Below are 25,593 nucleotides of genomic sequence, written 5' to 3'. Positions count from 1 at the left end.
CCCGTGGTGGGCTCCCTGCTCAGCGGGGAGCCTGCTTCTCCCTCTCCCCATACTCATGTTCTCTCTCTCAAATAAACAGATAAAAATCTCTAAAAATAAAAAAATAAACAAATAAAGGTATCATTTGTGAAAAAGGCAAGTGTCAAAGGATACATACGTACATAGCAAGATACCATTTGCATAAACAGTAAAACGCGCGTATCCTCACAACAATGCCCACGGCTTATGAGAGCATAAACATTGCCACGAATGCAAGAAGTGTATGGAAAGGAAACCTCGGTTTTAGAACAGGGAAGAAGGCAGGAGAAGGAATGGAAGTAGGATTCAAGCTGTGTGTACAAGGTGTTATTTCTATCTGAAAAAAACCAGGCATCGGAGGCAAATGGGCAAAATGTCGACATCTATCTGGTCTTCACGAAGGGCAGGAAAATGTTTTGTTTTCCATACTTTTCAGTATGCTAGAAATATGTCACACAAAAACTGTTTAAACCCAGTTACTTGGCTTGGTGTACAAGACAATGAAGTCACTGCAGGTAAAATTCTACACTGAGGCCTGTGAGTGGGGCTCAGGGGAGGCACGGGGGCACCTACCTTCTGGATCTTTCTGCCTAAGTGGCTACCCCCTCAGACAAGCTCTTGAAAGCAACGTGGGCCAGGGTCTGTTTGGTGCAAAACCTTTATAGGGGTGAAATGTGTCCCATCCCTTACAGATGCAAGATCTGCGTGGCCCAACACGAAGGCGACGGGGAAGGTGTCGGGCTGTCACCGGCTGTCCAATTTCAGGATACTTGTCCCAGAGGCTCTCTGCAGCGGTTTCTTGAAAGCACTCCAGGTGCAGAGTCAGTGAAGAGATGAATAAATGGGGGGTCCAAGTGGGGGCCCGATTGGCCTTCTGGGGCTGGAACATTGAGTGAGGCAGGGAACCACCAGGAGAGGCCTCCCGCAGCTGGCAGGTGCGTCAGGGGGCAGTCACCCAGCCTGTGTTCTCCCGACTACATGCCCCAGGGAGGCTAGCTGCTGGGGCCCCGGGAGCAGGGGAGGGCACCTCCACGAGCTCCTCTGTAAAAGCTCCCTGAGGACCTGTTCCAGCAAAGACCGGCCGCCCGGCGGCCTGGACTGAAAATCTCCCGCCAGCTTCGCCACTCAGGAGCTCTGTTTCTTCCTCCTCCTCTCTGGGCCTCAGTTTCCCTCTCTTTGCATTAGAGATAAGCTGTGTCCCTGCAGCGACCAGAGCCCTCCAAAAAGAATAACCCTGGGATATCCACTCCACACACAGCGGGATCACCATGACTCCTAACTGGATGCAAAACAAATTCTGAACGGAAATCCCCAAGAGGTCAAGTAGACGGGACAAGCTAGGAAAGGGCAGCACCTAAGTCTGGGGCTTATGGGGAGGGCCCACTCTACAGAGGCCCAGAGCCCGGCCACTCAGCATGCCATCGCCTCCTCTCTCTGATCAAACCGCAGAGGAGACCTCGCTGGCCTGGCTCTCCAATCCGGGCCTCGACAGAGCCAGAATCGGGATCTGAGGGTCCAGATTCCCAACAAAGCACTCAGGGCACTCTACTGACGACATCCTAAGGTCTTTGGTCGTCTGGTAAAAACACCGGGCTCCAGACAAAATGACTCTACTCTGCACAGCAGGCTTATAATGCTCCTTGTAAACTTAACTTTTTACGCAACTGCAGGTTTGCAAGTTCAAACCGAGAGCTGACATGTCGGTGCCTAATCAATGTACAGGGGTCAGTCACGCCCACCCCGGCCCGCAGTCCCCTACCCCTGGCGAGGAAAGAAACACTGGAGACGACAACGGTCAGGGGCGGCAGGACCTGCCATCCCACTGTCTCTTTCTCAACTGACATTAGTGCAAGACAGAAAGTCAGCTTCTAGAAGCTAAATGGGGACAGGGTCGCACAGTGGTGACAGCCTCATCCTCAGGGGCCTGCTGCCTGGTAGGCAGGTGGCTGACATGCGATAAACTGGCACTCTTGTCACTCCCCACCCAGGGTGACCGCGAGGGGCTGCGAGGTGTCTGTAATATGCTCAGCATAATGCTTTGCTCTTGGGAAATAATAAATATTAATCAACAGTTCGCCACAATTCCAACCAAACTGAACGGCCTTCACATTTAGTCATCACGCCTTACAACCGGAGCCCAGCAAAGGAGTCCGTGGAGAAGACCCTCCCCGGAATGACCTCCATTCAAAAATGTATCTCCTGGAAGGTCAGTGACCGGAAAGATGTGTTCAGGGCTACGTGTCAAGAACCGCTTCCAATGAGCGAGCCCAGCCCGTGTATTTCCCTCTACGCACGGCCGAGCTCCACCACGGGAGAGGGAGACCACCATCTCTATACATATGGAGCGAGCCTGTTTTCATTTCGTTTAATCTACTCAAGTCTGCAACAGAAACCAGGCCTCTAATTGCACAGGCCCAGAGGCCGATCTATGCTGGAAGAGGATCCTGAAATGTTCGTGTTCCTTTAGGGCCTTAAACTACACTCCAGAGGGGCGCCTGCGTGGCTCAGTTGGCGAAGCATCTGCCTTCGGTTCAGGTCAGGGTCCCGGGCGCCTGGGATCGAGCCCCGTGTCCGGCTCCCTGCTCGGCGGGGAGCCTGCTACTACCTCGGCTCCGTTTCCCCCTCACACTCCCTCTCTCTCTCTCTGACTTGCGATATACTCAAAAACACAAATTCTCCTTTCGGAAGATCAGGTTTTAATAACGTACGTACAACACACCATTTATTGAGTGTCTACTATCTGCCAAAGCTACTCTGGATAGTCTACAACAAGTCGTCTGACTCATTGCAACTCCGGGATACTTGTCATCACTCCAGAGTTTGGACGAGAACACGGAGGCCCAGAGAGGTCGTACAGCTCAGCGTGCTGTCGACCAGACTTCCACACCACATGCATCTAATTACAGCCTCTTCCTTTTGACAGTTATTAAACTCTCAGATAATTTGTCTCTTATACTCAAAATAGCCCTTTAAAGACTGCAAGACACAGAAGGAAGCGACACACAGGCTCAGGAAGGAAAGGGAACGCCGGCCCTGTCCAAGTTTCAGGGAGTGATCGGGACAGACGGCCCCATGGGGTTCACAGGAAGCAAGCATGGCCTGGGGTGGCGGTGGCGATGGGGGGCTCTCAGACGCCACTCTGCTGCCCCTTGGGCGGGGCTCCCGCGTCACCGACAGCACAGACTGACAGATTAATCCTCCACTGATGACCTAAGAATTCACTTTTCTGGGCCAAAGGCACTGGAACAAAAGAAGGAATCCCCCAAACTGACCAGACTTCCTAGCATCCAAACCCAACAGCATCCCAGTCTCAGAACATAGAGGGACCAAATGGGACATCTGAAAGTAGCTGATTTTTAAACAAAGATCATCAGGCTTTGAGCTGAAATTTTAGGGACCCCACTTCTAAACAACCTGACCAAATTCACTCTTTGGGGGGGCGATTTCTATCTTTGACTCAAAAAACTGCCCTAACCCCCCAAAGCGCCCTCATCCCATCCATCCTCACTCATTCCCCAGTGTCCTGTGTCACTTCTGACTGCCACCTGCACCATCCTGCCTGTGGACCACACATTGGTCACTGCCTGCCTGTCCTTCTATGAGACCTAGAACCTTCTCTCAGTGCCTGCTATCTCTCTGAACCTCAGATTGCCCCTGGACCCCCGCAAGGGCTCAGAACCACGCTTAGAAGGGAGGGAAGGAGGAAAGAACAAAGGGCGGACAGGTTTACTGAGATCCTACTATGTGCTCCATCCACCTGAATTCCTTTCACCCGCCCAGGATCTGGGACATGATCTGTCCCGCACACATAGACAGGTCCGGGTCTTGGAATGCTTAGTGACCCTGGTCAAGATCCCCGGCCCGAATATCCACTGCATCCACTTCCGGCGTGGGGCTGTTAGCTTCCAGGCATCTCACACGCTTCTCACGCGACCCCCCGAAGTATTCCTGTACACGGAGGGGTGAGCACTGGACTCCCGCCCAATCTGCTTGCACCCGAGCCAATCCACCTGCTCCATGGGCCTCCTGGTGCCTTAGGCTGTGCTGCCAGTTCTGCCGGGAACGCGGGGCGGACAACAGAGCCACCAGCCACTGACCGACTTGAGGCTGACTTCGCAGTGACCTGTACCCATCACCCCCTCATGCTCAAGGCAGGTTTTCTCACCAAGGGACCCCAAAGAGGAAATAACCTCTTGGGTAGATAAACTGGCTTACAGTGTTTAATTGGTAACTGTTAAAAAAAAAAAAAGCTCACTTTTAATTTTTAAACTTTTTCTAGTTAAAGTCTTATTGTAACTTAACAGTGGGTGATTCTAGAATGATTAAACATCCGAGTTGATTATTTGAGCTTTATAATTTGGCTAGGTACAGGAGTGGCCTTTTAGAAATGAAGTCTGTGCTGCCTAAATGAAAATTCACCAGATACTTCTCTGGGGGGCATTTCTCCAGGGTATCAGAGAGGACAGATGAATAATTTCCTACCCCTACAAAGAAAGGTATTAAGCAAAAACGTTGGAGAGGAAAGTCACATGCCGTAGAGTTTACCCTTTAAAGTACACAGTTCAGTGGTGTCGGACATATTCACAGAGTTGTGTAACCGTCACCACTACTCAATTCTAGAACATTCTCTCCACACCAGAAACAAAACCCTGTAAGCATTAGGACTCGCTCCCTTCCCCCGGCAACCTCTTGTCTACTTTCCGTCTCTATGGATCTATCTGCCTGTTCTTGACATTTTGTATAAATAGAATCATGTGGCATTTTCCATCTGGGTCCTTCTACTTAGCATAATGCTCTCAAAGTTCATCCACGCCGGAGAAGGTATCAGTGCTTCCCTCCTTTTTATAGCTGAATAATACTCCTTTGTATGGACACACCGCATCTCCTTTAGGAGTTCACCTGTCGATGGTCACTCGGGGTGCTTTTCCTCTTGCGCTATTTTGAATGATGCCGCTATGAACATTCGTGGGCAAGTTTTTGTGTGGAACCGTTTTCAGTTCTTTTGGATATATACCTAGGGGTGGAAACGCCAGGTCACAGGGTAACGCTATGTTTAACATTTTGAAGTATCGCCAAAGGAAGGCGTTTCTTAAATTCTTTTTTTTTTTTTAAATTCTGCACAAAAAAAAAGAAACTGAAGCATCAAATACAGTGTTGTTAGCTGCCTGTCTGAGAAATGAATCTTGCAGAGCAATTTGCATTTTTAAGAATTCTGTTTTGTAAAGAAAAGATTCCTAAATAAATGTTATAAATATGGTAGGATTTTTTATGTTACAATTGTCGTCAAGTGTCCACGGAACGCCAAGTGCATAGCTGGACAGAGGCCTTGCCCTTCGGAAGTGGAACTGTACTAACACTGCTGGTCCCCAGGCCCCCAACACGAGCTCTGTGCTGGGGGTAGGGGTGTCTAGCTGGTGTCCAGGCTGCACCCCCCAGTCTTCCAGACTTGCAGGCCGCCTCCCCCATCACAGCCCTCCCTGAAAGGCCCAAGTCCCGAGAGGCACGTCTGGTGTGCCCTCCTCTGTGAAAGTCACAGTGTGTCAGTGGGCACCGTGGGTCGCGGAAGAACGCACTCCCCTGTCCTACAAGATATACGGGAATTTACGCGGCTGTTTCCAATCTTTTGTGTGCACTGCTTTTAGAGTCTTAGGAGGACAGAAGCCAAAAAACAAAAAGGTGGTTAAAATATGAAACAGCAGTCAACTGGAGAGTGCGGCCGGCCTCCGGAGTCTGTGCATTTGTAGGAAAAGAAGGGTGGAAAATTCGCTCGCTGCTCAATGCAAACATTGCCGGTCGTTGCTGACAGTGTCAAAGCACAGTGAGATGGTCACAAAGGCACAGGGAGTCACGTGTGAGCCCGGGGACCGCTCCCCCATCCCGACTCCACGCTGCTGTGGCAACACCAGCCTTGCCCGGGGCCCCTGCGGCTGCCCCCAGCCTCCCGCGGAGTCCCGGCCACATGGGCTCAAGGCAGCCCGTGCAGGACGTGTCCGTCCGAGCTGCAGCTTGAAGTGACTCTCTTTTTCCAGGCTGAGTCACTCCCTGCAGTGGCTATATAAAGGCTTAGAGGCAGTGACCGAATGCATCTGGGCCCGGGCCACGGCTATATATTACTGCCCGCCCCCCCGCCGACTCCTCCTCTCACAGGGAGTGCACAAGGACTCCCGAAGCCGCCAGTGTCGTCCTACACCCTCCCCCACAAGCACCCCCAGCTCACTGGCAAGAGGGGCGTGGGGGGTCCTGCATGGGACAGCCACCGTGATCAGCGCCATGCTCTCTTTTCTTATTCCCACAGTCCCTCCTGACCAATACAGAGATGACCTTGGCTTTCCTGAAGAAGGTCCTACCCCCACCCCCACCCCAGCCTGGGGCCCCACCTGGCAGAGGTGTGAAGGGACCCACAGGCCTAGCTCCATCTGCCGATGGCACGAAGGTTTCTTTCCGAGTCATACCTCGACATGACCCTGTACTTTGTACAACAGCTTCCCAAGAATGTCAAATTCAGAAGAGCACTCTAGCCTGGGACACCAGGGGCAAGCTAAGACCGTGCCACTCAGGACAAGGATGCCGGCGAGCAGGCAGTCAGGTCAGCCGCAAAGAGAACGTCCCGGTCACGGAGCCGGGTGTGCGGGCTGGCAGCAGGCCCAGGGCCGTCTTCCAGCATAGACCGTGGCACGCGGGCAAGGGGCGGTGGGTCCTGGCCAGGCTCTGTCGGGACAATGGGGGCAAGACGGGCCCAGCACGTGGGCAAGAGGGATGCGGAAAACACGACCGGGAATGCGAACGCGCTGGGCCAGGTGTCGTGACGACTAAACGCTCTGGGCAGCCAGAGCTGTCGAGGCACAAGGACGTCGGGGCACAAAGGACCCCCGAGAACCGCCGAACGGCGACTCAGATGATGTGGCCCCTTTGACAGGAAGCATAAATCGAATCCAGTCAAGTCGGGCAGACACGTGCCTAAGAGGGACTCTGGGGCAGCAGCTGGACACACGGACAGGACACACAGGCGGGCCCCGAGTATGGTTTCATGACGAAAGCCGTGCACCCCGGGTCTTTGCTTCCCCTCTTCTCCTGCCCCTCCCGCCCATGCAAAGGAAGATTCTTCCCTTTGAAAAGAGCTGGAAAAGAACAAACAAGAGCCCGTGCTCTTTGTGGAAGCAAATGTGACCCTGAGGACCGTTCTTCTGCGAGCCAACCATCCTGTTCCAACGGTGCGGCCGGTGGGCTGGGCCTGTGGTCCCTGGCGAGCGCCCCAGGACCCCACCGCAGGGGCCTGCGCCCCAAGGGTCAGGACACCAACTGAGGGCCCACAGCGCCAGGGCTCAAGTCACAGCTCAGCCGAGTTCTGGGGGACAAGTGTGCGCTCTCGGAAGGTTCCAGTTGTACCTTTCCTAGCACTTCTCAGGCCAGGTAAGGATGTTGTGCTTGCTGGGGAGGAAGATAAGGAGCTATTCAAGAGTACGGGCAGGACTGTGTGCTCGGGGGGAACCAGCTGGCACATGGAAGGTGTTCAAGAAATATCTGTAAAATGATGACCTATTACCACAAAACAACCCTGGAAATATTTCAGGCTAAAACCACCTGCATTTGATGTGTTGTTTTAAAGTCCCCCGAGCTAGCTTTTAAGAGCAGAAACCTCCAGAGGGTATGTTCCAAGTTCACAGCAGCAATATACAGTCCTGGATTCTAGATGCCAGGCTTGTGCGAAGCCCTCCACGCGCTCACGCGCAAAGACACATACACAAATCCACACCACTCACATACAAACACCACAGACACACACACACACACAGGGACACACACACGCACGCACGCACACGCACACAGGGCAACCTGGCGAGCTGGGCCCCCTCATCACACTTCGGAGAGGTGGCAAAACTGAGACTTTGGGAGGCTCAGAAGTCTGCCAGAGCCACCAGGCGGTAAGTCACCTGAGGTAATCTGTATGGAAAGTGACAGAACCTAGAAATGCCCCCATCTTTTATGTTCAACTCTCAATTATTAATTCGACAGGGAATGGATGCTTTGTTGCAAAGTTAAAATTAAAAACCATTTTTCTTTGAAAGGGACTCTTTTTGTGAATCAAAGCAACATATAAAACGTTATTTTTGAAGTAACTGCGACGTTCTTCATGTTGACTTACAATCCGGGGGTTAAAAAGACATTGCAGTAACGTCAACCGACTGTGAATGTATTCATTTAATGACAGAAGATGGACACTTTAAAAAAAAAGTCCTTCACGTGAGAAACCTTCGAGGTTCTGGCCAGCGGGACGCCTGCTCCTCAGTGCTCTGGTGTCTGTGCCTGGAAGGACTAGGAGGCTGTCCGCGGAGCCCACCTGTGGAGCCCAGCCTGCCCTCTGCACTTGAGCTTTTCCAGCTGCCCTTGGGGCAGGGCCAGGCGGGAAAATACAACCTCCCCGTCGGGAGACAACCCTACTCACATCACCTCTGCCTCTTCTCCGGTGCCTGACCTGCGCACCGGCCCCACTAGCTGTTCACAGACACTCGGAGCGCACTTTCTGCTTCCCCAGAACAGAGACGGACCGTAGCCTTCTCGTCAGCCGGCGGCACAGCCCTGGCCTTGGCCCTGCCACGCTGGCCACCCTGGAACAAGGGCCCGCTCCTTCTTCCCAGCTCTGGGAGGCGTGAGGTTCCTGGTGTATGTCTACCCCGGGGAGATGCCTCTCCCGCCAACAAGCTGATTTTTATTTTATTATTATTATTATTTTTTACCCCTGAGAACAAAGCTCTAAGCAGCCTTCACTTTTACACGCCCAATCTCTGTAAGAGCTCCCTCGACTGCGTTGACTTGGTCAGGGGCGGAGCGGTCCCCCAGCGGAGAGCCACAGGAAGAACCGATGCTGGAGAAACAGTCGGGCCCCCGCACTGAGACCCAGACAGACAACTGAACAGCCCTTCTGGATTGCAGACCCCACACTCACCAGACCTGCCCCCCACAGCCCCGCCCTCCGTGTACCCCAGAGGCCCCCCCTGTAGCTACTCGCCCCGCCCCCCCCCCCCCCACCCCAGTCTGGCCTCCTCTCTGGAGCATTCTGGCTGGTTGGTGGCCTAAGTGAACCTGCCTTCTCCACCTGTTCTGGCCCCAGCGTTCCCACAGGGACCACCCAGATTTCAAGGACGGACCCGGGATGGGAAAATGCAAGGGGAGGCGGCGCGGGGCCTGCAAGCAGCTTCGGCCTCCCCAGCTCCCCGGTAACTCCTGGGGCAGCGGACTCTCCTCCCGCAGAAGCAGCCTGAACGAGCACTAGCCTCGACCCGCCGGCGAAGGCCAGGAGCAAGCAGGACCGCAACCTTCCGTCCCCTTCCAGGTGTGCTCTGAGCCTGCTTCTCCAAGGAAGACAGTGTCTCAAAACGTGCCCGGCAAAGAAACACCCCAAATGGCATTTACCACCCAAGCTGCTCCTTCCCTGAACCTCTCCTATTTACTGGGATCGGGAGAGAAAATGCCACAGTTCAGGGGGGGCTTCCTCAAGCTCTGGGAGCCGATCCCCGGTTTCCACGTCAGTGGAGGGGCTGTCCCCAGAATTTACCAGCTGGGCCCTCAGCGGCGGGATGGGCTCCAGCCCTGGGATCTGACAGGAGCCTGGGCCTCCGGAGGAACATCCAGGAACGCAATTCTCCACTCCTCCTCCTCCCACCACTTACCACAGGACGGGCCACATTTACTTATTGTCTGCTGCCTGGGAAGGATGACCTTGACCTTCTGCTTTACGCTTTCTATGGAGAGCCCTGGACTTACGGTCAGCAAGGGAAGGGGAGTAAGAACCCAGGAGAGCAGATGACCGCTCGTCACTGGAACGGTGTGAAGAGTGGCTGGAGAGACCGAGGTGAAGGGGGTCGGCCAGGGGACACGGGGTCAAGGACAAGGAGGAGAGCTCGGGAAACCCCACAGCCGGACCCTCCTGGAAGGCCTGCTCTGAAAGGCCCTGACTGACAGGAGGGCAGCGCCTGAAGGAAGGGGGTCCTGCTGCCTGGCTGCTCCGTGGGCTCCGGCCTTCACTCGAGACGAGGCGGACCATGGAGCGCAGCGGCTCCCCCATCCCCGCGTGGAACGGTGACCCGGGCCTCATCACTGTAGTGCGCACTTCTGCTTGGGTAACACGTGCCAGAGCCACGCTGAAGGGCAGGAGGGGGGGCAGGCGGTGGTCTGAATGTAAATCTCTTACGGGGACCTGCCCCGGGAGAGCCCCTTGCTTCCCGCTGGGCCATCCTGCCTTCTCCCCCACATATTTATTCTGAAATAGAGGATTACTTACTTATCCCCCAAAATGATTCACGACAACCCGCCCTCAAACAGCGAGTTACTCCGGCCCACCAGAAACGGGTCTGCTTCTGACAGTTCCCATCGTGCCTCGATTTCTCAGAAGTACCGGGCACCTCAGCGGCAGCCTCCCCTCCTGACCTGCTCCGTGTCCCCCACAGAGGCATGTGGGCGGCTGCGGTCTGCTCTCACCTGAGCGGGGGGAGCGGCAGGCTGGGGCGAGGGCCCCACAGCACGAGAACCACCGCGGGCCAGACCGGCGGAAGCTCCCAGAACGCAATTCCCACGTCTGTTCAACTGTCTCTCAAACTTTCCTTGCTTTTCATGTCTTAAAAAGCCTCTGAGAGGGACCGAGGGGCCTGGGCAACAGACTGGGAAGATGCTTCCCGAACCCCCCGAAACACTGCCTTTCCAACACGCACTTACAAGAGAGAGCAGAAAAAGTAGCTCGTGAGGAGCACGTCTGCAGCGCCCTTTAAAGCGTATTTCGGGAAACAAGCGTCTCATAGGCCCTACCCGACGAAATGTCTGGTCTGCAGGCAGCCTTCTCAGATACGTGTGGCCTGCAGATATCACACAGGGGAAGGGGCGCTCTGAGGACCCCCACACCCCATCCCACTACGCCCTCGTGCTCGGGGCTCCCGAGGACTCGGGGAGGCGTGCTTACAGACGTGGGCGAGGAGCGCGGGGGCTGGACGCCCAGATGGGCCACGCCGCTGGCCACGTGCCTGCCAACACCCAGCCAGGCCAGTGTCTGCCTCTGGAATGAGCTCGTGCTTTCTCCTGTCCAGAGAGCCCCAGGTCCCCACCCGCAGAGGGGCACACAGCCTGCTGGGGACACAATGCTTGCACCACGGCTCCCGCATACGGACGGGAATGAGGAGACCCCCGCGCCGAGACCGGGACGGTACTGTGGCCTCACCTCTGGAGTGTTCTTCTTGAACTCGCGGCTCTGCTCGATAAGTCGCTTTCTGGACTGTTCGCTTTCATCTTGCCGGTTCGCCAGTACTGTTGCGGTGGCATCGAGTTCCCTCTGCGGAGACACGAAAGGGAGGACCAGATCGTCACTGCGCTGCGAACCAGAGGAGACCACATCTGCCTTTGGCAGAACCCAGGAGGGGTCCCCCGTGGCTATGGGGAGTCTCGGCTCCCGGGCAGAGGGGGCTGGAGGCGGCGGTGGGGAGGAAGTGGATACTGAGGCAGTTCCCCTCCAGTCCATGCACTGGTCCCAGAAAACCCGAATGGCTCAGCTCGGTGTGCCCTGTTTCCACGCACACGAACACCTACTTCCAGGACAGAACACGCCGAAACGTTTTTCTCCGCTAAACCCTGCAATCTGTCTGTCTTCAACCGCGTGGGCTGGATCTTTGGTGGCGTATCACGTCCAGGACTATCCGAATTAACCTGCTACTCGCTTTCAGGGGGACCTTTAAGAGCCTATTTCCAAGAATTGTGATTTGCGGTATGTGGTCAACTCTGAAAATGAGGCACCTGGAAACGGCGGTTTTCCTCCAACTATTTTCCTCGCACGGACACCCTGAGAGCTGCCAAGAGCAGGTCCCCTGGAAGGGGACCTCTGTCCACACGACAAAATGACACTCAAAGCAGAGACGACCTGTGCCCTGGCCTCGGGAATTCTGGGAGGAGCTGTCAGCAGGACCGGTTTCAAACAAGGCTGTGGCAGATGGGCCCAGAGTGGTGTCCTGGCTGACAGCAGGGGCACGAGGACATGCCGCCGTAGCCACCGAAAGGCCGCTTTTCTCACTGAGTGGACTTCGTGACTAAAGACACACACCGGCACATTCTGCTTAGGATACAGTGCGGCTGCTCCACGTGGCTTCTCTATGGTACGGCCCCTCCCCCCGAGGCCCGGCAGAGCAAGGACCCAATGGCAGACCGAAAGGCGGGGGAAGTCAGAGACAGAGATCCCAGGAAGCATGTGCCTCTCCCCTCCACGCACCCTCCACCAAGCCCACCAAGTCCCGCCTGTTTCCCTTTTGGGCGGAAATAACCCCAGCAGGTCTGTAGGGCCTCCTGGTGGGCACTCCACTTGTGCCCGCCAGGGTGGGCCACTGCCAGACGAGACGACAGGGCGCTGGAGCCAACATCCAGCGTGCTATCGACTGGGGAATGGCAGACAGTTTTAAGGGGGGGGGCGTGCGCATACCCCCCCCCCCCCCCACCACGCTCTCCCCTTTCGTGTTTCTGGCATTACAGCAAATCTTGGGCAAACAAGTCCAAAAGAATAACATGGGCTAGGATTCAAGAACAGATGTCAAAGCTACTGCAGAAAAGAGGGAAACACTGCACATTTTGATAGACCACATTTGAAACACATCCCAGTCGAGTGAAGGCAGGAAAAAAAGAGCAACCGAAACCCATGTGGCGCTGCGGGGACGGGGACGGGGAAGAGGGAGCAATCGCAGAGAAGCAGAAGGCTTTTCAAAAATATAAACAATCTGGTTAGGAGGAGGACTTCGGCGGCTATATTTAAGCGGCAGCAGCAGAAGTTATAAAAGGAGGCTTCAAGAAGTGGGGAGCAATGCCAATATTGAAACATGACAGAAAAAGTAGAGTTGATGTTTGGTTCCCATTGCCCGCAGATGCAGAAAACGTGGAGAAAAACAAAGAGCTCGGGACCGCTTTCAAGGAGGACCCTCCTTCCTGGAAGGGGAGGGGGTGTCACCCAGTCTGCTGGAGCCACTGGACGCTGGGGTCACAGAGGTGACCGTGCGGCCCGGCCCTGACCGCCCCCCTCCCGACGACACCTTCCTATCCAGGGGGACCAGCGTGGGGACAGTGGGGGCAGTGCTGCAGGAGACATGGAAGAGCCCTGGGGTCCCTACATGTCCCTCTCCCTGGAGTCCAGCCCAGCCCAGTGCCAAGGAACCTCACGGGCACATCTGTCAGAAAGGCCAACTCAGAAGGGCTGAGCCCGGGACAGGTCGCTTGGTGGGAGACAGCAAACCCACCTTCGTCGTGGAGCCACAGGGCCAGTGTGCCTGGGGTGACCTGCTGCTGGTAGTTGGGGACCCGCCACAGGCCTGCCACACTCTCTTCCCCACGCATGCAGACATATGCACGTCCACATGAGAAACCAACAGGGGGGCCCCAAATTTAATACCACGCCACCACCCGCCACCGTGGAAACAGATTGGCACAGCAAGGAAAGGTTGTGCTTGCCCGGTCGGACTTAGGGCTCACAATCTTTGACCGGGTCCCTTGCAAAACCTCCCCCGAGTCCTTATGAAGGACACTGAGGCTTTCTAAGGCTGTTGGGACAACACAGAGAAGAGACAGCTATTAAACATAAGCCAAATACTGTTTTATTATCTACCCGGCCTGCCTATTCTCAAAGTGTCAAACATAATGACACATTAACAAGGGAATTTAATGGGTTTAGGGGAGGTGGCGGTGGGGCCCTAAAATACAGAATCCTCAGTCCCTGAGTCACTTAAAAAAAAAAAAGCATGGAGAGTCCCCTCATCTGAAAAGCACTAAAACCTCACAAAGGGGCGGGGGAAGCAAAAACTGGGAACCAACTGCAGTATCCAACAAGAGTGCACCCACATATCCACTCGAGGACCATTTGGCAATGGTTTAAAAAAAAAAAAAAAGCTCCATGCGCACTAGGAGACGGGATGATCTTCAAGACATATTTAAGCAAAAAGAGCAAAGTGCAAAACAATGCTTGTACTGTTTGAAAGGCTCTCTCTACATACCCTTGCATAAGCTCTGATTGTCTCCAGAAATATACAAAAGATACTTGTAACTGCTTGGCTCTGAGAAGGCTTTGGGTGGGGGGAGGGAGGGGAGAGATGGACATGCCCTTCACCGGACGGCTGACCCTCAAAGAACACGGGTTTGACCTGCGCGGGGCCACTTAGGTAGGTGTGGGTTTGTTGTGACGCGACACCGTACATGTATTTTCTCTTCCTTTTCGTTTCCTTAATAACGTTTTCTTTTCTTTCGCTTATTTTATTGCAGAATACGGAATACGACACGTGACATACAAAATACGAGTTAATCGATCATTTAAGCTATGCTCAGGCTTCCACTCAACAGCAGGTTAAGTTTCAGGGGTGTCCAGAGTTATAACGTGAATTTCTGACCATGCGGGCGGTTGGCGCCCCAATCCTCAACGTTCAAGGGTCAACCGTATCTTTTGACTATTTTAGCCGCGTGCATGTATTACATAATTAGAAAACCTGTACTATATGTTAATTTCTTAAATCCCGCTAATGTGAAAAAATACAGATTTACATACAGAAATATATTTTACATCATGCGTCCCATACATGCAGGTTCGTGGTCCCTCCTTGTCCACCTGCCCAGGAGCAGAGGCCTGGAATAAATGACCTCTTGACTCACTCTGGTAATTCAAAAAGGCAGGCCAGCCCGTCCTTTGTCAAAACAACAGCTGTTTCTTGCACAACGCGCTGCACACTGGCCAGTCTCGGGGCTTAGGAACAAGGAGGAGGTGGCCAGTTGCAGAAAATACCACTCACCCGGGCCAGGACTTTCCTGGGGAAGGGCAGAGGAAGGCGTCCCCTCGAAATGATTAAGAAAGATTCTAAACATCTGACAGCCCCAGGTCCAAAGGGACGGGGAGGTGGCAGGGCTGGCGGCAAACCCGTGGGCTCTGGGCACATAGGTACTTCCAACAAGGCCGAAAGAGGTGGAAATCATCCTGGAAAAGTGTTTTACATGGACAGGCACCTGGATGCAGAAACTGCAATTTTTGTTCCAAGTCACCAAGTGGCAATTGGCGCCAAGAGGTGACGAGGTCCAGAGCAAGACCAGTGGCTTTGGAGCCAAGGCTGTGTGTGCACAGGCACAGTCCTTGCTGGGAGACGGCGGTCTGCCACAGAGCTGCGGATGCCTGCAATCCTGCCGGCCTCGCCGCTAAGAATTTCTGGGATGCTCTTCCTCTTTTTCAGACGGATCCTCCAAGGGCAAAGCTCCTAACGCTTTCACTTTCTCTCTGCTGGAACGCCAGCCTCTCAGCCAGTGTTAAAGATGTATTAGCCACAAAAATTACAAAGTGCCACTAATGGCCTATTTAAAAGAAAATTTTCCCCAAAAATAAACGAGTCTTCGTAACGTCACTGATCAGTCTGAAACTGCTCACCTTTGGAGTATGTACGTCCCCTGTTTGTCTGTATTAAACCGGCGGGGACGGGGTACCCGCGGTACTTCTCTGAGGCTCCCCTTCTAATGCTCCCAGGCCAGGCCGGCCTCGGCCCCCTGCTCCCTCTGGGCTTCTCCCCCAGCACCCCTGGGCTAGAGCATGAAAAGTATTCTCTGGTTCTTATCTCTGACTTTCATTCCAAGGCTTAGTTCATCTGGTGTTTCCTTCAGGCTCACCTGACAAGCCGATCAAACAGCAAATCTTGAATATGAATTCCAAATGGCTTTCTCGGTAAAACTACGAGGACTCAAACAAAAAGGACAAGGCAACCCCTACCCCGGGGCTTTTTCTGCTTCCTTTCCAGCAACAGGGTCGGGGGACCAATGAAGCTGTTCTGGCTAGACAGGGCTGTAAGGAGCCCGCGCGACCACCGACCAGCCCCCTTCCATCACGCCCCCTTGCCCAGACCCCAACACAGAACATCCGAAGACCCTGCAGACACTGGCCTCGGAGAAGCCTGGTTTGGAATCCAGGCTCCATGCCTGCTGTAACCTGTGTGGTTCTGGGTAAATGACGTTCCCTCTCTAGAAATAAAAATTAAGATAAGCCCGTTCAATTTGTGGCACGGGACGTGATCCATCAAGAGCACGTACTATCCTGTACTATCAGAGCCACATACTTGACCGCACACTTGACCCGGGTGGCCCGAACTTAGTCTGCCACCCAGGACGGAGGCTCCAGGGATGTACGGATGAATCAGAAGCTGACTCCGACCTCCAGGTGCCCATGGTCCAGCCAAGGAACCAGGCAGGCACAGAAGAGCAACAAGACAGAAGGGACCGGGCCCAAGGAACCAAAACAGAGCCGAGGTTTGGAAGAGAACATAACTTCCACCAAGAAAGCATTCCAAGTTTTCACGAAAGATGCCCATCTCGGCTGGGGCCCATGGGTGAGAGGGACTAGGTCCCCATTACCCTCTTTCTCCTCCCCTGGGGCTCACCGAGTCCCTGGCACAGCCAACGACGTAGGTGCTGTCAGAGACCCAAGAACAGGGCTCAGAGGAACCAGGAGCCTGGTCAGCAACACCCCCCCCCCCGGGTAGGGGAGGGGGCAGAGACCCAAGAGGAACAGGCCAACATGGAAATACATGGGTTCAGATAGAAACGTAAAGGCCATTTCCCCAAACGTGTCCCCCAACAGTGACCAAGACACCCACCGCGAGCGGACAGGAAGGTGTGCACACATTTCCTGTACTTGCATATGCACGAGATGCCTCTGGAAGGCTCTATAGGTACAAGATGTGGTTACCACCCTCTATGCTGGGAGGAGACTGGACAAGCAGGCCAGTGGCCAGCAGGGAGATGCTCTCACCTTCTCCCCTTCATACCTTTGGAATTCTGAGCACCTAACTATAATGCCGTCTGCTAAAAAGTACACCTTTATCTTTCCAAATCTCCCTTCTTTTCCCTGTAATGGGATGCAGGCTCTGATAGACGGATAAGGAAAAACTGACTGCCCCCCTTCCCAGAGCGCTGCTCCCCGCGGAGCTGCAGGAAGTGCATTTTGTTCTGTTGGTGGGTGTGTGCACTGACCAAGGGTGATATTTAAAGGAAAACCTTGCAGAACACCCAGAGTAAATGCTACAGCTCTCGCTTAATTTCAAGTTTAGATAGAAGACCAAGTCTGACCCGTTTCCCAAGTGCCCTCTGCAGACACCTGGCGCTCATCCATCGGTTTCCTGCTCACAATCTTTGATTCAAAGCGAGTGCCACCAGAGTCTGAGTGCCGGCTCCAGGATTCTGTGATGGGATGGCACGGAGGGGCCAGCAGTGAGCACTCGCTCAACAAAGATGCACTTGCCACAGAAGTCACACAGCCTTCAGCAGGGACCCTCTCCACGGAGGGGCAGTGGATGAACTGAACGGAGAAAAACAGCACAACGAAAGGCAGGAAGGCAGGGATCCTGGAGTCATACAGGCGGTCCAAGACTTAGGTGCTCAGCATTCCTCCGGGGCACCAATGACCACGGACGGAGCTGGGGGAGCTGTACGTGTGCGGAGGACACACACACCCCCTCCAAGAGAGGGAACACTGCCCAGATCTGAGCTTGTCATTCCCTGCTCAGAGCCTCCAGTGGCTTCCTAGGGGGCAGGGCACACGGGCCTTTCTCTGCTGTCCCCAGAAGGCCCGGCCCCCTCCTTTCCCTTGGACCCTCAGCACCGGCTGTTCCCTCTGCTTGGTGGCCTGTCCCTGCTCCCCGCCATCAAACTGTCAGATCTCCAACTGAATACCTTTCCCAACCCCATCCTCTTCCACCCGACCCCGGAAGAGACTGTAAAGTGGGTGAGCCCAGCTCCCCAGACCACGTGTGCCTTGTGGAAGCAACCCTGGTTTGCAGTTCGCGTGTGTGTGCAAGTGTGCGAGGTTGGTGCGTCTCCCCGTGGGCCGTAAGCTCCAGCGGGGCCTGCCTTTTGCTTGCTACAGAATTCCCAGCACTTTACGTGGTGCTGGGGTACATCACAGGCAGGCAGTCAATATTTGCCAAATGAAAGAATAAGTTTAAAAAAGAAGAAAGAAAAAAAAAAAAAGAAGGCAAAATGTACCAAAGAGGGGACAAATTTAACAACTGCAAGGCCTCCAGTCGGAAAGAGACACGGCTGCAAGCACTGAGGCCCTGAATGGCAGAGAATGTTCTAGAACAGTTTAGCAGACTGGGGGCTGAGGAGGAGGAGGGGGTCAGGCTGACAGAGCCGGCTTCTTAAAAGGCAGGATGGACGGGGAAGGCGGCAGGGGGTCCTGGGAGAGACCCACACTCCCCTCTTGCTCAGCCTCCAAGGATCCTGGTTCGAGCCCGAGAATGGTAACATTTTATAAGAATTGGGATCATTTGCCCAAGAGGGACTCCTTCCTGACGGAGCCACCCTGGCGAGTTCTCCGAGCAGCAACCCAGGAAGCCACTGTCATCAGCACTCCGTCCCAAGAATACGGAACGGGAAAACGGGTGGGAAACATCCATCCCAGAGACAGTGCTTTGGGGTAAAAGAGGAAGCAGCAAAGCAGACATGGGCTTCACTGTTGAGACTCTTCCACTGCCTGTGAGTAGGGTTCCTTCCCAGAAGGAGAGCTCAGGAGGGGTCCTGGGGAGCGAGTGCTCTTCCCGAGGCAGGGAGCGTGCTCTCTGGGGGCAGCCCCGGGGAGCCCGGCTCCTAGCAGGGGCTCAGTAAACACTGGCCAAGCAGAGGTGAAACACACACCTGCCCTGTGACTCTCCAACTCAGGGAGCAGAGAGGTGGGTGTGTGGACAAGCAAGGGGACTGCCTCCAGCTCAGGTTTCTAGCTTGGGGGTCGGGGGGGGCTGAGTCAGAAACACGGTGCAGCCCCATGAAATGAACATGGCTCTTCCACTAACAGCCTGGGGATCAGAGTCCCGGCGCAGGACACAGCCTTCCGGCCGGATCCCCACACCCCAGTGGCCGTACTCCCAGTGTGGGTGTCCCACCACGAGGTACGAGGGTCCTGCTCCCCGACATCCCTCGAGAAAGACAGGATCTCTGTGCACAGTGTGCACACGGACCGGCCGAGCTCTCTATCCTAAAGCAGGGACACTAATACACATCTCACGGGGCTGCCGCACGGATTAAACAGGGTAAAATGCCTACTATGAGGACTACGGTCGGTTCTCTCTTCTCTCCCTATTCAAGCGGATCCAGCCTCGTGTAAAGGCTGTTCCCTCGAGATCCTTTTACCCTGAAGATGGTAGGGGTCGTCTGATACGTACTCAGGACTTAACCAGTCTGGGACGTGACCTAATATTATTAGTTCCTGATCTAGGAAATGCAAATAAAACGATTTACTCCAACACAGACTTACTGCCTGTCGCTGCCCCGTCTGAAGGCGACACCCCCGCCAGGAATGGGCAGAGGGGGGAGCGAACAGTGGTGCGGGCAAGGTGCCTCGGTGTCAATGTTTAAACAGAATTTTCAATCAAGTGAATGTGTTACCGACTCATAAAATAAAAAGTGAATAAAAACAAATACCCTGGCCTAAACAAAGGCTACCAGTACAAGGTTCTCACACAAGCCCTTTTTGAGAAGTCCTCGGGATGGAGAAATTTCGACAGAGAACCAAGGTTTTGTTTTTTGTTGTTTTTCACCCCGTTGCAAACCCACTATGCAAAGACAAAAATGCCAGATGTATCCAACAAGCACTGCGCTACATATAATACTTGCCAGACTCTCATTGAAACAGTGAGACATGAGAGACGGCGTCTCGGTGATGCATAATGAAAGGGAGACGATCAGAGCACCGGTGCGGCGGGGAGGAGGCCCGTGTGGCCGGGGGGCTGCGGCAGTGAGACGGAAGGACGCCTTTAACCCCGACAAGAGGGAGTCTGCTTTGCAAACTGACCAAGGCAGAGGAAACTGCTGATACCTGCCCAGTTCTGAGCTATAAAAATGTCTGTTTTCTAAGTAGCCTTCTTTACCGTTCTCTTTGGCTCTATTATACAAAATTAAAATCTGCCCGCCGGCCTCCACCTTGTAGACACACGTGGCCCCACATGGCAGGAGTGCTCGCCCCCCCCATCCTAGACTTCTCCGGAGAGCCCCAAAGTGCCTGCCTTCCTCCTCTCCTGGCCTCTCCACCTGTCCTTGCTGTCTGGTTCTCTCATTTGCTTGGGCTCGCTACTGCTTTCTCCCCTGCTTCATTCTCGGGTTGCAGCGAGGGCCTCCTTGGCTAAACCCCTTGTCTTCTGCTCCTCTGTGTTTCCCCAGGCCACAGCCTCCACGTCCGTGCCCCCCACAGGACCCGGGGACGGCTGCTGAGGTCCAACCTATTGGCACCGCCCCCCATCCTGTAGGGCTCGGGATGCACTTCAAAGTGAAGCAGCCACATGAGCTCTGCTCATCCCACATCCCAGATAGGGAGACTGAGGCTGGGGCAGGTAAGAGACTTGCCTTTGCTAACAAGCACCCAGGGAATATAGCTCCCTTGACTTTGGGACATCCATCACCCTTCTTACACTTAGTACACATCAGGACATGTGTTTTAAAACCAAATGAGAGGGGAACCTGGGTGGCTCAGTCATTAACCATCTGCCTTCGGCTCGGGTTGTGATCCCAGAGGCCTGGGATCCAGCCCTGCATCGGGCTCCCTGTTCGGCAGGAAGCCTGCTTCTCCTTCTCCCACTCCCTCTGCTTGTGTTCCCTCATCTCTCTTTCTCTCTCTCTGTCAAATAAATAAAATCTTAAAAAAAAATAAATAAAGCCAAATGAGAACTTGTCACCATTTTAAAACACCCACAACAGTTGGATCCGGGGTGTCTGCGGTCTAGCTCTGGCTGCGGGACAGGAGATGGGTGGGTGTCAGAGAGAAAAGATACCTCGAACACCCACCACTGCATTCAGGATGCAGAGAGGCTGCCCTGTCAACCAAGTAATTGGGCCCCAGAACCAATTAACTAAAGGAGGGGGAGGACAGGGAACTGCACTAGCCCCAGCAGCCACTAGCCACGTGTGGCTACATCCACTGAAATTAGAGATTCCGTTTCTCCACTGCAGTAGCCACGTTCCAAGGGCTAGTGGCAACTACACGATGACAAAGGTACACCGGTAAGCACCACTGCATCAATGCACTGCACTCTGCTGGTCTAGAATGACTCTCTAGGCTCCAGGGGGGATGCTATTCGCTGCTACAAGACTGACATTTAACAGACAGATGAAACCAACGAGTAGCCGGTGGGATCCGCCCAAAACACACCAACCACATAGGGGTCGGGGGTGGAGCTGAGAGCTGGATCTGGACCTGGAAGACCATCTCCATGGAAGCTGAGGTTCTCCGCGGTAAACCCGGTGCCACCCCTTCCCTGTGCTCCAGCTTAATGCACCTGACTTTCTCCAGCAAACAGGAGGGAAGGTCATGGGCTAAAAAATGAAGCAGGAACAGAAAAAAACGTGCTCGGATCTCAAAAAATAATTAAGCCGCTGCCAGAGGAATAGCTCTGATCTCATCTACGCTGGTAAACGTTTTCTTCCTAAAGTATTTGTTTCAGAAAATAAAGCCTTTAATTTGAATGCTTTAGGAGCCAAAATTTCTGTCTGTTGAAAATATTTGTTTCTATTGTTTGGCAGGAATCAATTTGTTAGGGCACCAGCCACTCTGGCAACGGTTCCCTTCCACTTCTCTGGGAAAATGCTTGGCGGCAAAGCCATCCACCGCCCTGCAGCTCGCTCTCTCTCTCTCTCTCACTGTTTGGGCTACCCCAGCCACAAACATCTGCCGGCACAGACACATGCCGTGCAACAAGCCAGCCCGCCGGTGTCTCGGCTGCGACACAGCCACTCTGAGGGTCCGTGGGAATATACGACTGGACTTGGTGGGCAATCAGCTGATTTTGATGATCAGAAGCAGCGCCCATTTCATGTAATTATTTTTGTGAGTGAGAGAAGACCTGTCACCCAATTGTGGGTGATTTTCCCACACAGCCCCATCTTTTATGGCACGAATGAGGTCTAGGAAGTAAGCAGCTGGAGAATTTCTGGACAGCCAGGCTCCATCCTGCCTACGAATCGCCAGGTCACCAAGACACCCCGAGCCTCGGTCTGCTCATCTGTGAAACACACCACCGGCCCAGGCTCGCAGGGCTGCTGGAAAACCACGTGGCATGAAGGATAAGAAAATCTCCGGGAAGTCAAAACGGCTCCCCCAAAATGGTAGCTCTTACTTTCTTCTGCAAGGGTGAAGTATCCTCCAAAGTCCTCACTTAAGCCTTTTTTGCTCGCTATGGGGGCGGGGGGGGGGGGTAGATGGGGCGCTGAAGAGACAGATCATGAAAGTTAAAAGCTATCACAGTTATAGGTGAAGTGCTAATAACTTCATTTTGAAACTGTCAGGTTAGGTTTTTTTAAAATCACAGCTGTGGCTTGCACCAGAACTCTACCTGTAGCTGTGCTCCCTTCTCACATTTTAATTAGCAAATAAAACTCCGCAAAAGCTCTCAAAAAAAAAAAAAAAAAATTTTTTTTTTTAAACCTGCAGTTTAGAAGGAAAAGTTTTTTTTAAAAAGACGGCCCAGCAGCTCCTGTGGAAAAGCAGACCCGTAACGGACATCGACCCTCGCCGTGCGTTCACAGCACTAGAGCTGCGTACGTGAGGCCAAGAGATGCCACCGTGGAGCCAGCTTCGATCTTGTTTTTGCAGTTAATTTTCGAGATTTGGGGTGCCGTGTTCAGCGAGCGAGGTTTACAGCATCCTGCCATTGGTTGGGAACTGCTGCCCGCCAGATGGCCCGGCAGAACGCATGGCAGAGAAGGCGAACGTCGCCTGTGATTCCTTCACTCTCTGCTGGCACCGTGCTGCGGGCCGCTGTCAGGAAATCTGGGTGCTGGGCACCAACAGGTGACAGGACACGAGGGCTCCTGGTGCCCAGAGCAGAAACGGGACTCGAAGGGGGGCCGCTTCAATCCTCCAAGAGTCTCACCTCAAGCTGTGCTAGGTGGATGGGAACCCCAGGGCAGAAAAAGGGGGAGCTCCGTGAGCTGCCCTGCCACGTGCTGCCACCAGTCTGCCCAGTCTGGGCACTGGAGTGACCATTCCCATCACCAGCTGCACTCCATCCTGTCCAGGGAACTTTCTGGGAAAGAGCTGGAGAGATGCTTTAACTCCGACTTCAGAAAGCCAGCTAGAGAGCTTTCACTAACTAACGCACACCCACGACAAACTAAGTCTAACTACACAGTGCGGTTCACACTCAGCCGGGGCAGCCCCCAATGCCCTCTGAGCTCTGAGCCGGTGCGAACAGTCCCCTCTTCACCCCGGGGCTTGACTCCCCGGTCTCCACAGAGCCACATGGGTTGCAAAGGAATTTTTTTTTTTTTAAGATTTATCTTCCAAAAAAAAAAAAGAAAGAAAAGAAAAGAAAAAATTTATTTATCGTAGAGAGAGAGGGTGCAAGCGGGGGAAGGGGCAGAGGGAGTGAGAATCCCAGGCAGACTCCCACTGAGCAGGGAGCCCGTCGTGGGGCCCGATTCCAGGACCCCGAGATCATGACCTGAGCCAAAACCAAGAGTCGGACACTTAACCGACTGCAGCCACCAGGCGCCCTGGGAACGGCTCCTGGGGCAGGAAGCGAATGCCAGTTACAAAGCATTCTGATCTCCCCGTGACAGCTCCAAGTTCAGGTTCTCCGCACCTGTTTTCCCCTGACTCCATGTGTCCTTTCTTAATTGCACAGACGCCACTGGTCTCAGCCCAGGAATGACATTTCTCTGTACCCCACATTCTTGGTTCTCTACGGCTGCACCTCTGTGACTTCTGGAGAGGCACAGGGGACGAGAGGGTTCCAGTCTGGGGGCAAATGGAAGACCCCCGTACAGCATGATGTACAAAAGGACACGTCTCATCTCACCCCACTGGCCCTCTCAGAGATACAGCGACGTCGCCCGTGCACGGCCCCAGGAGGCAGCTCCGCCCAAGTGGCCCCCCTGACACTGGCAACTTCTCCGCCCGTGGCCCTGCATCACAGGCAGTGACGCACCAGCAGCAGCCAGTGTCCTTCCGTGCCAGCAAACACTCGGTTCTGCCAAGCTGATGTAAACACAAAGGAAATATTGCCGCAGATCCACAACGATAATCAAGAGCGTCACTGATCACGAACAAACACCATCAATTATGTTTCATATACTCCACGAATTCTGGAAAGCGCGGCAACGTATTTATCAAGATTTTCAACAAGAGCTGAGACGAAAGAGGGTTTCCTGGTTTACTCCAGCCTCCACGCCCGTCCCTCTAAGTGCCTGCTTAATGGGTCCCAGTGGGTTGCTGGGCACCTGTCGTTTACTTTAGAAAATGGACATGATCACCGAGCACGAAAGCCTGGCAACATGTGGCGGCAGTGGGAGCGCCTGGACCAGGGGAGAGCCAGTGGGTCCGACGGGAAGAATCCACCGGTATCCAAAAGAGTTCGAGGAAAGGCTATGACCAGCTTCACACTAATCACACTCATCGGGGGAGTTCCCGAGCTCCCCGTGGGAAGGACAGGGCGCCAAAAGGCCAACACGCCGAACTTACGCGCAAAGAGCTTCCGACTCAGTAAAACAACTGGACTGTACTGTAAGGCAGATCGCTGCAGGACAGGTACCCAGATGAGCTGGGAGCTGAGAGGGAGAGAGGGGACCTCCTGGCGGCAGGACCGGGGGTGGCCGTGAGGGTTGGGGGAGACGTCATGTGGCGGGAGCGGGGAGAGGAGGAGGACTCCAGAAGGCCTAGGGCGGGCGGAGGTAATAAAATCAGCTGCCTCTAGAGTTCACATCACATCCCTTGTTGCTTTAATCACCACGGGGATCCTGCGACGCGGTCGTTATGGCCCCTTTGCCCGTGAATGAGGACACAGTGGTGAAGGCCACCTGACCAAGAACACACCACCGTGCGGGGAGAGTTTCAAGGCAATATTTTCTACACCTAAATCTGCTCCTTCCACGCCAGCAAAACACTCTCAAAAAGCACAATAGGCTTGGGGCTGGCGGGCTCGGAGGGCACAGAGGGCAAGAGCTCCAGGGCTCCGTCCTGGGCCCCGAAAGACTCTGTGCTGAGTCAGTGTGTCTCTGCTTCTCCAGTCTATCGGTGACCAAGGCAGCTCTTCTGAAAGATCATTCTGGCAGTGACGGGGAGAAGGCACTGGAGGGAGCGGAGGCTAAGAGTGGGCCCAGCGATTCAGCAGACGAGCCACAGGACAAGGGACAGGGTCGCCGAGGGCTCCAGACGCCCAGCCCGAACGCCTGCGGAGCGGGCAGCTGCCCAGCCATGTCTGAGATCAAGAAAAAGGAAAGAAACAAGAACTGTCTCTAAATTAATCCTGAATCAGCTTCAGTGGATAAAGTAAATACAGGAAGCAGCCCCGAGAAGAGAAAATAGGATATACTAAAATGGAATTAGGAGCCTGGCATTGAAGACCGTGGAGACTGACTGGCCCCAGCCCAGCTGCTGCCAGCTTGTGCGCGCGTTCCCGCCCCCACCATCCCCCACCGCCCCCTGACACCCCCCAACCAGGCTTTAAATACTCAACGGGGGTCCCGGAGCCAATCGGCGTCGGACCTGTCAAAGCTGACTGCTGGAATAAAAATGGAAAGGCCGAGTGGCAGCCGTAACATGGAATTTCCTTGTTT

The 25,593-nt window shown here is 54.2% G+C and overlaps 1 protein-coding gene across 2 annotated transcripts in view; it reads right to left on the bottom strand.

Moving 5' to 3' along the window:
* CUX1 (cut like homeobox 1) overlaps window positions 1–25,593 on the bottom strand; it is a 351,017-nt gene that overhangs the window by 264,432 nt on the left and 60,992 nt on the right. For both annotated transcript variants that reach the window (XM_059414613.1, XM_059414614.1), the window contains exon 2: window positions 11,225–11,335. In XM_059414613.1, coding sequence (XP_059270596.1) covers window positions 11,225–11,335 — 111 coding nt within the window. The remainder of the gene's footprint in view (window positions 1–11,224; window positions 11,336–25,593) is intronic.

The sequence above is a fragment of the Mustela nigripes genome, chromosome 11, assembly GCF_022355385.1.
Source record: "Mustela nigripes isolate SB6536 chromosome 11, MUSNIG.SB6536, whole genome shotgun sequence".
In the NCBI taxonomy this organism is placed as follows: domain Eukaryota; kingdom Metazoa; phylum Chordata; class Mammalia; order Carnivora; family Mustelidae; genus Mustela; species Mustela nigripes.
Note: the sequence above shows the minus strand (reverse complement) of the source record. Positions and strands in the feature narration are given on the sequence as shown.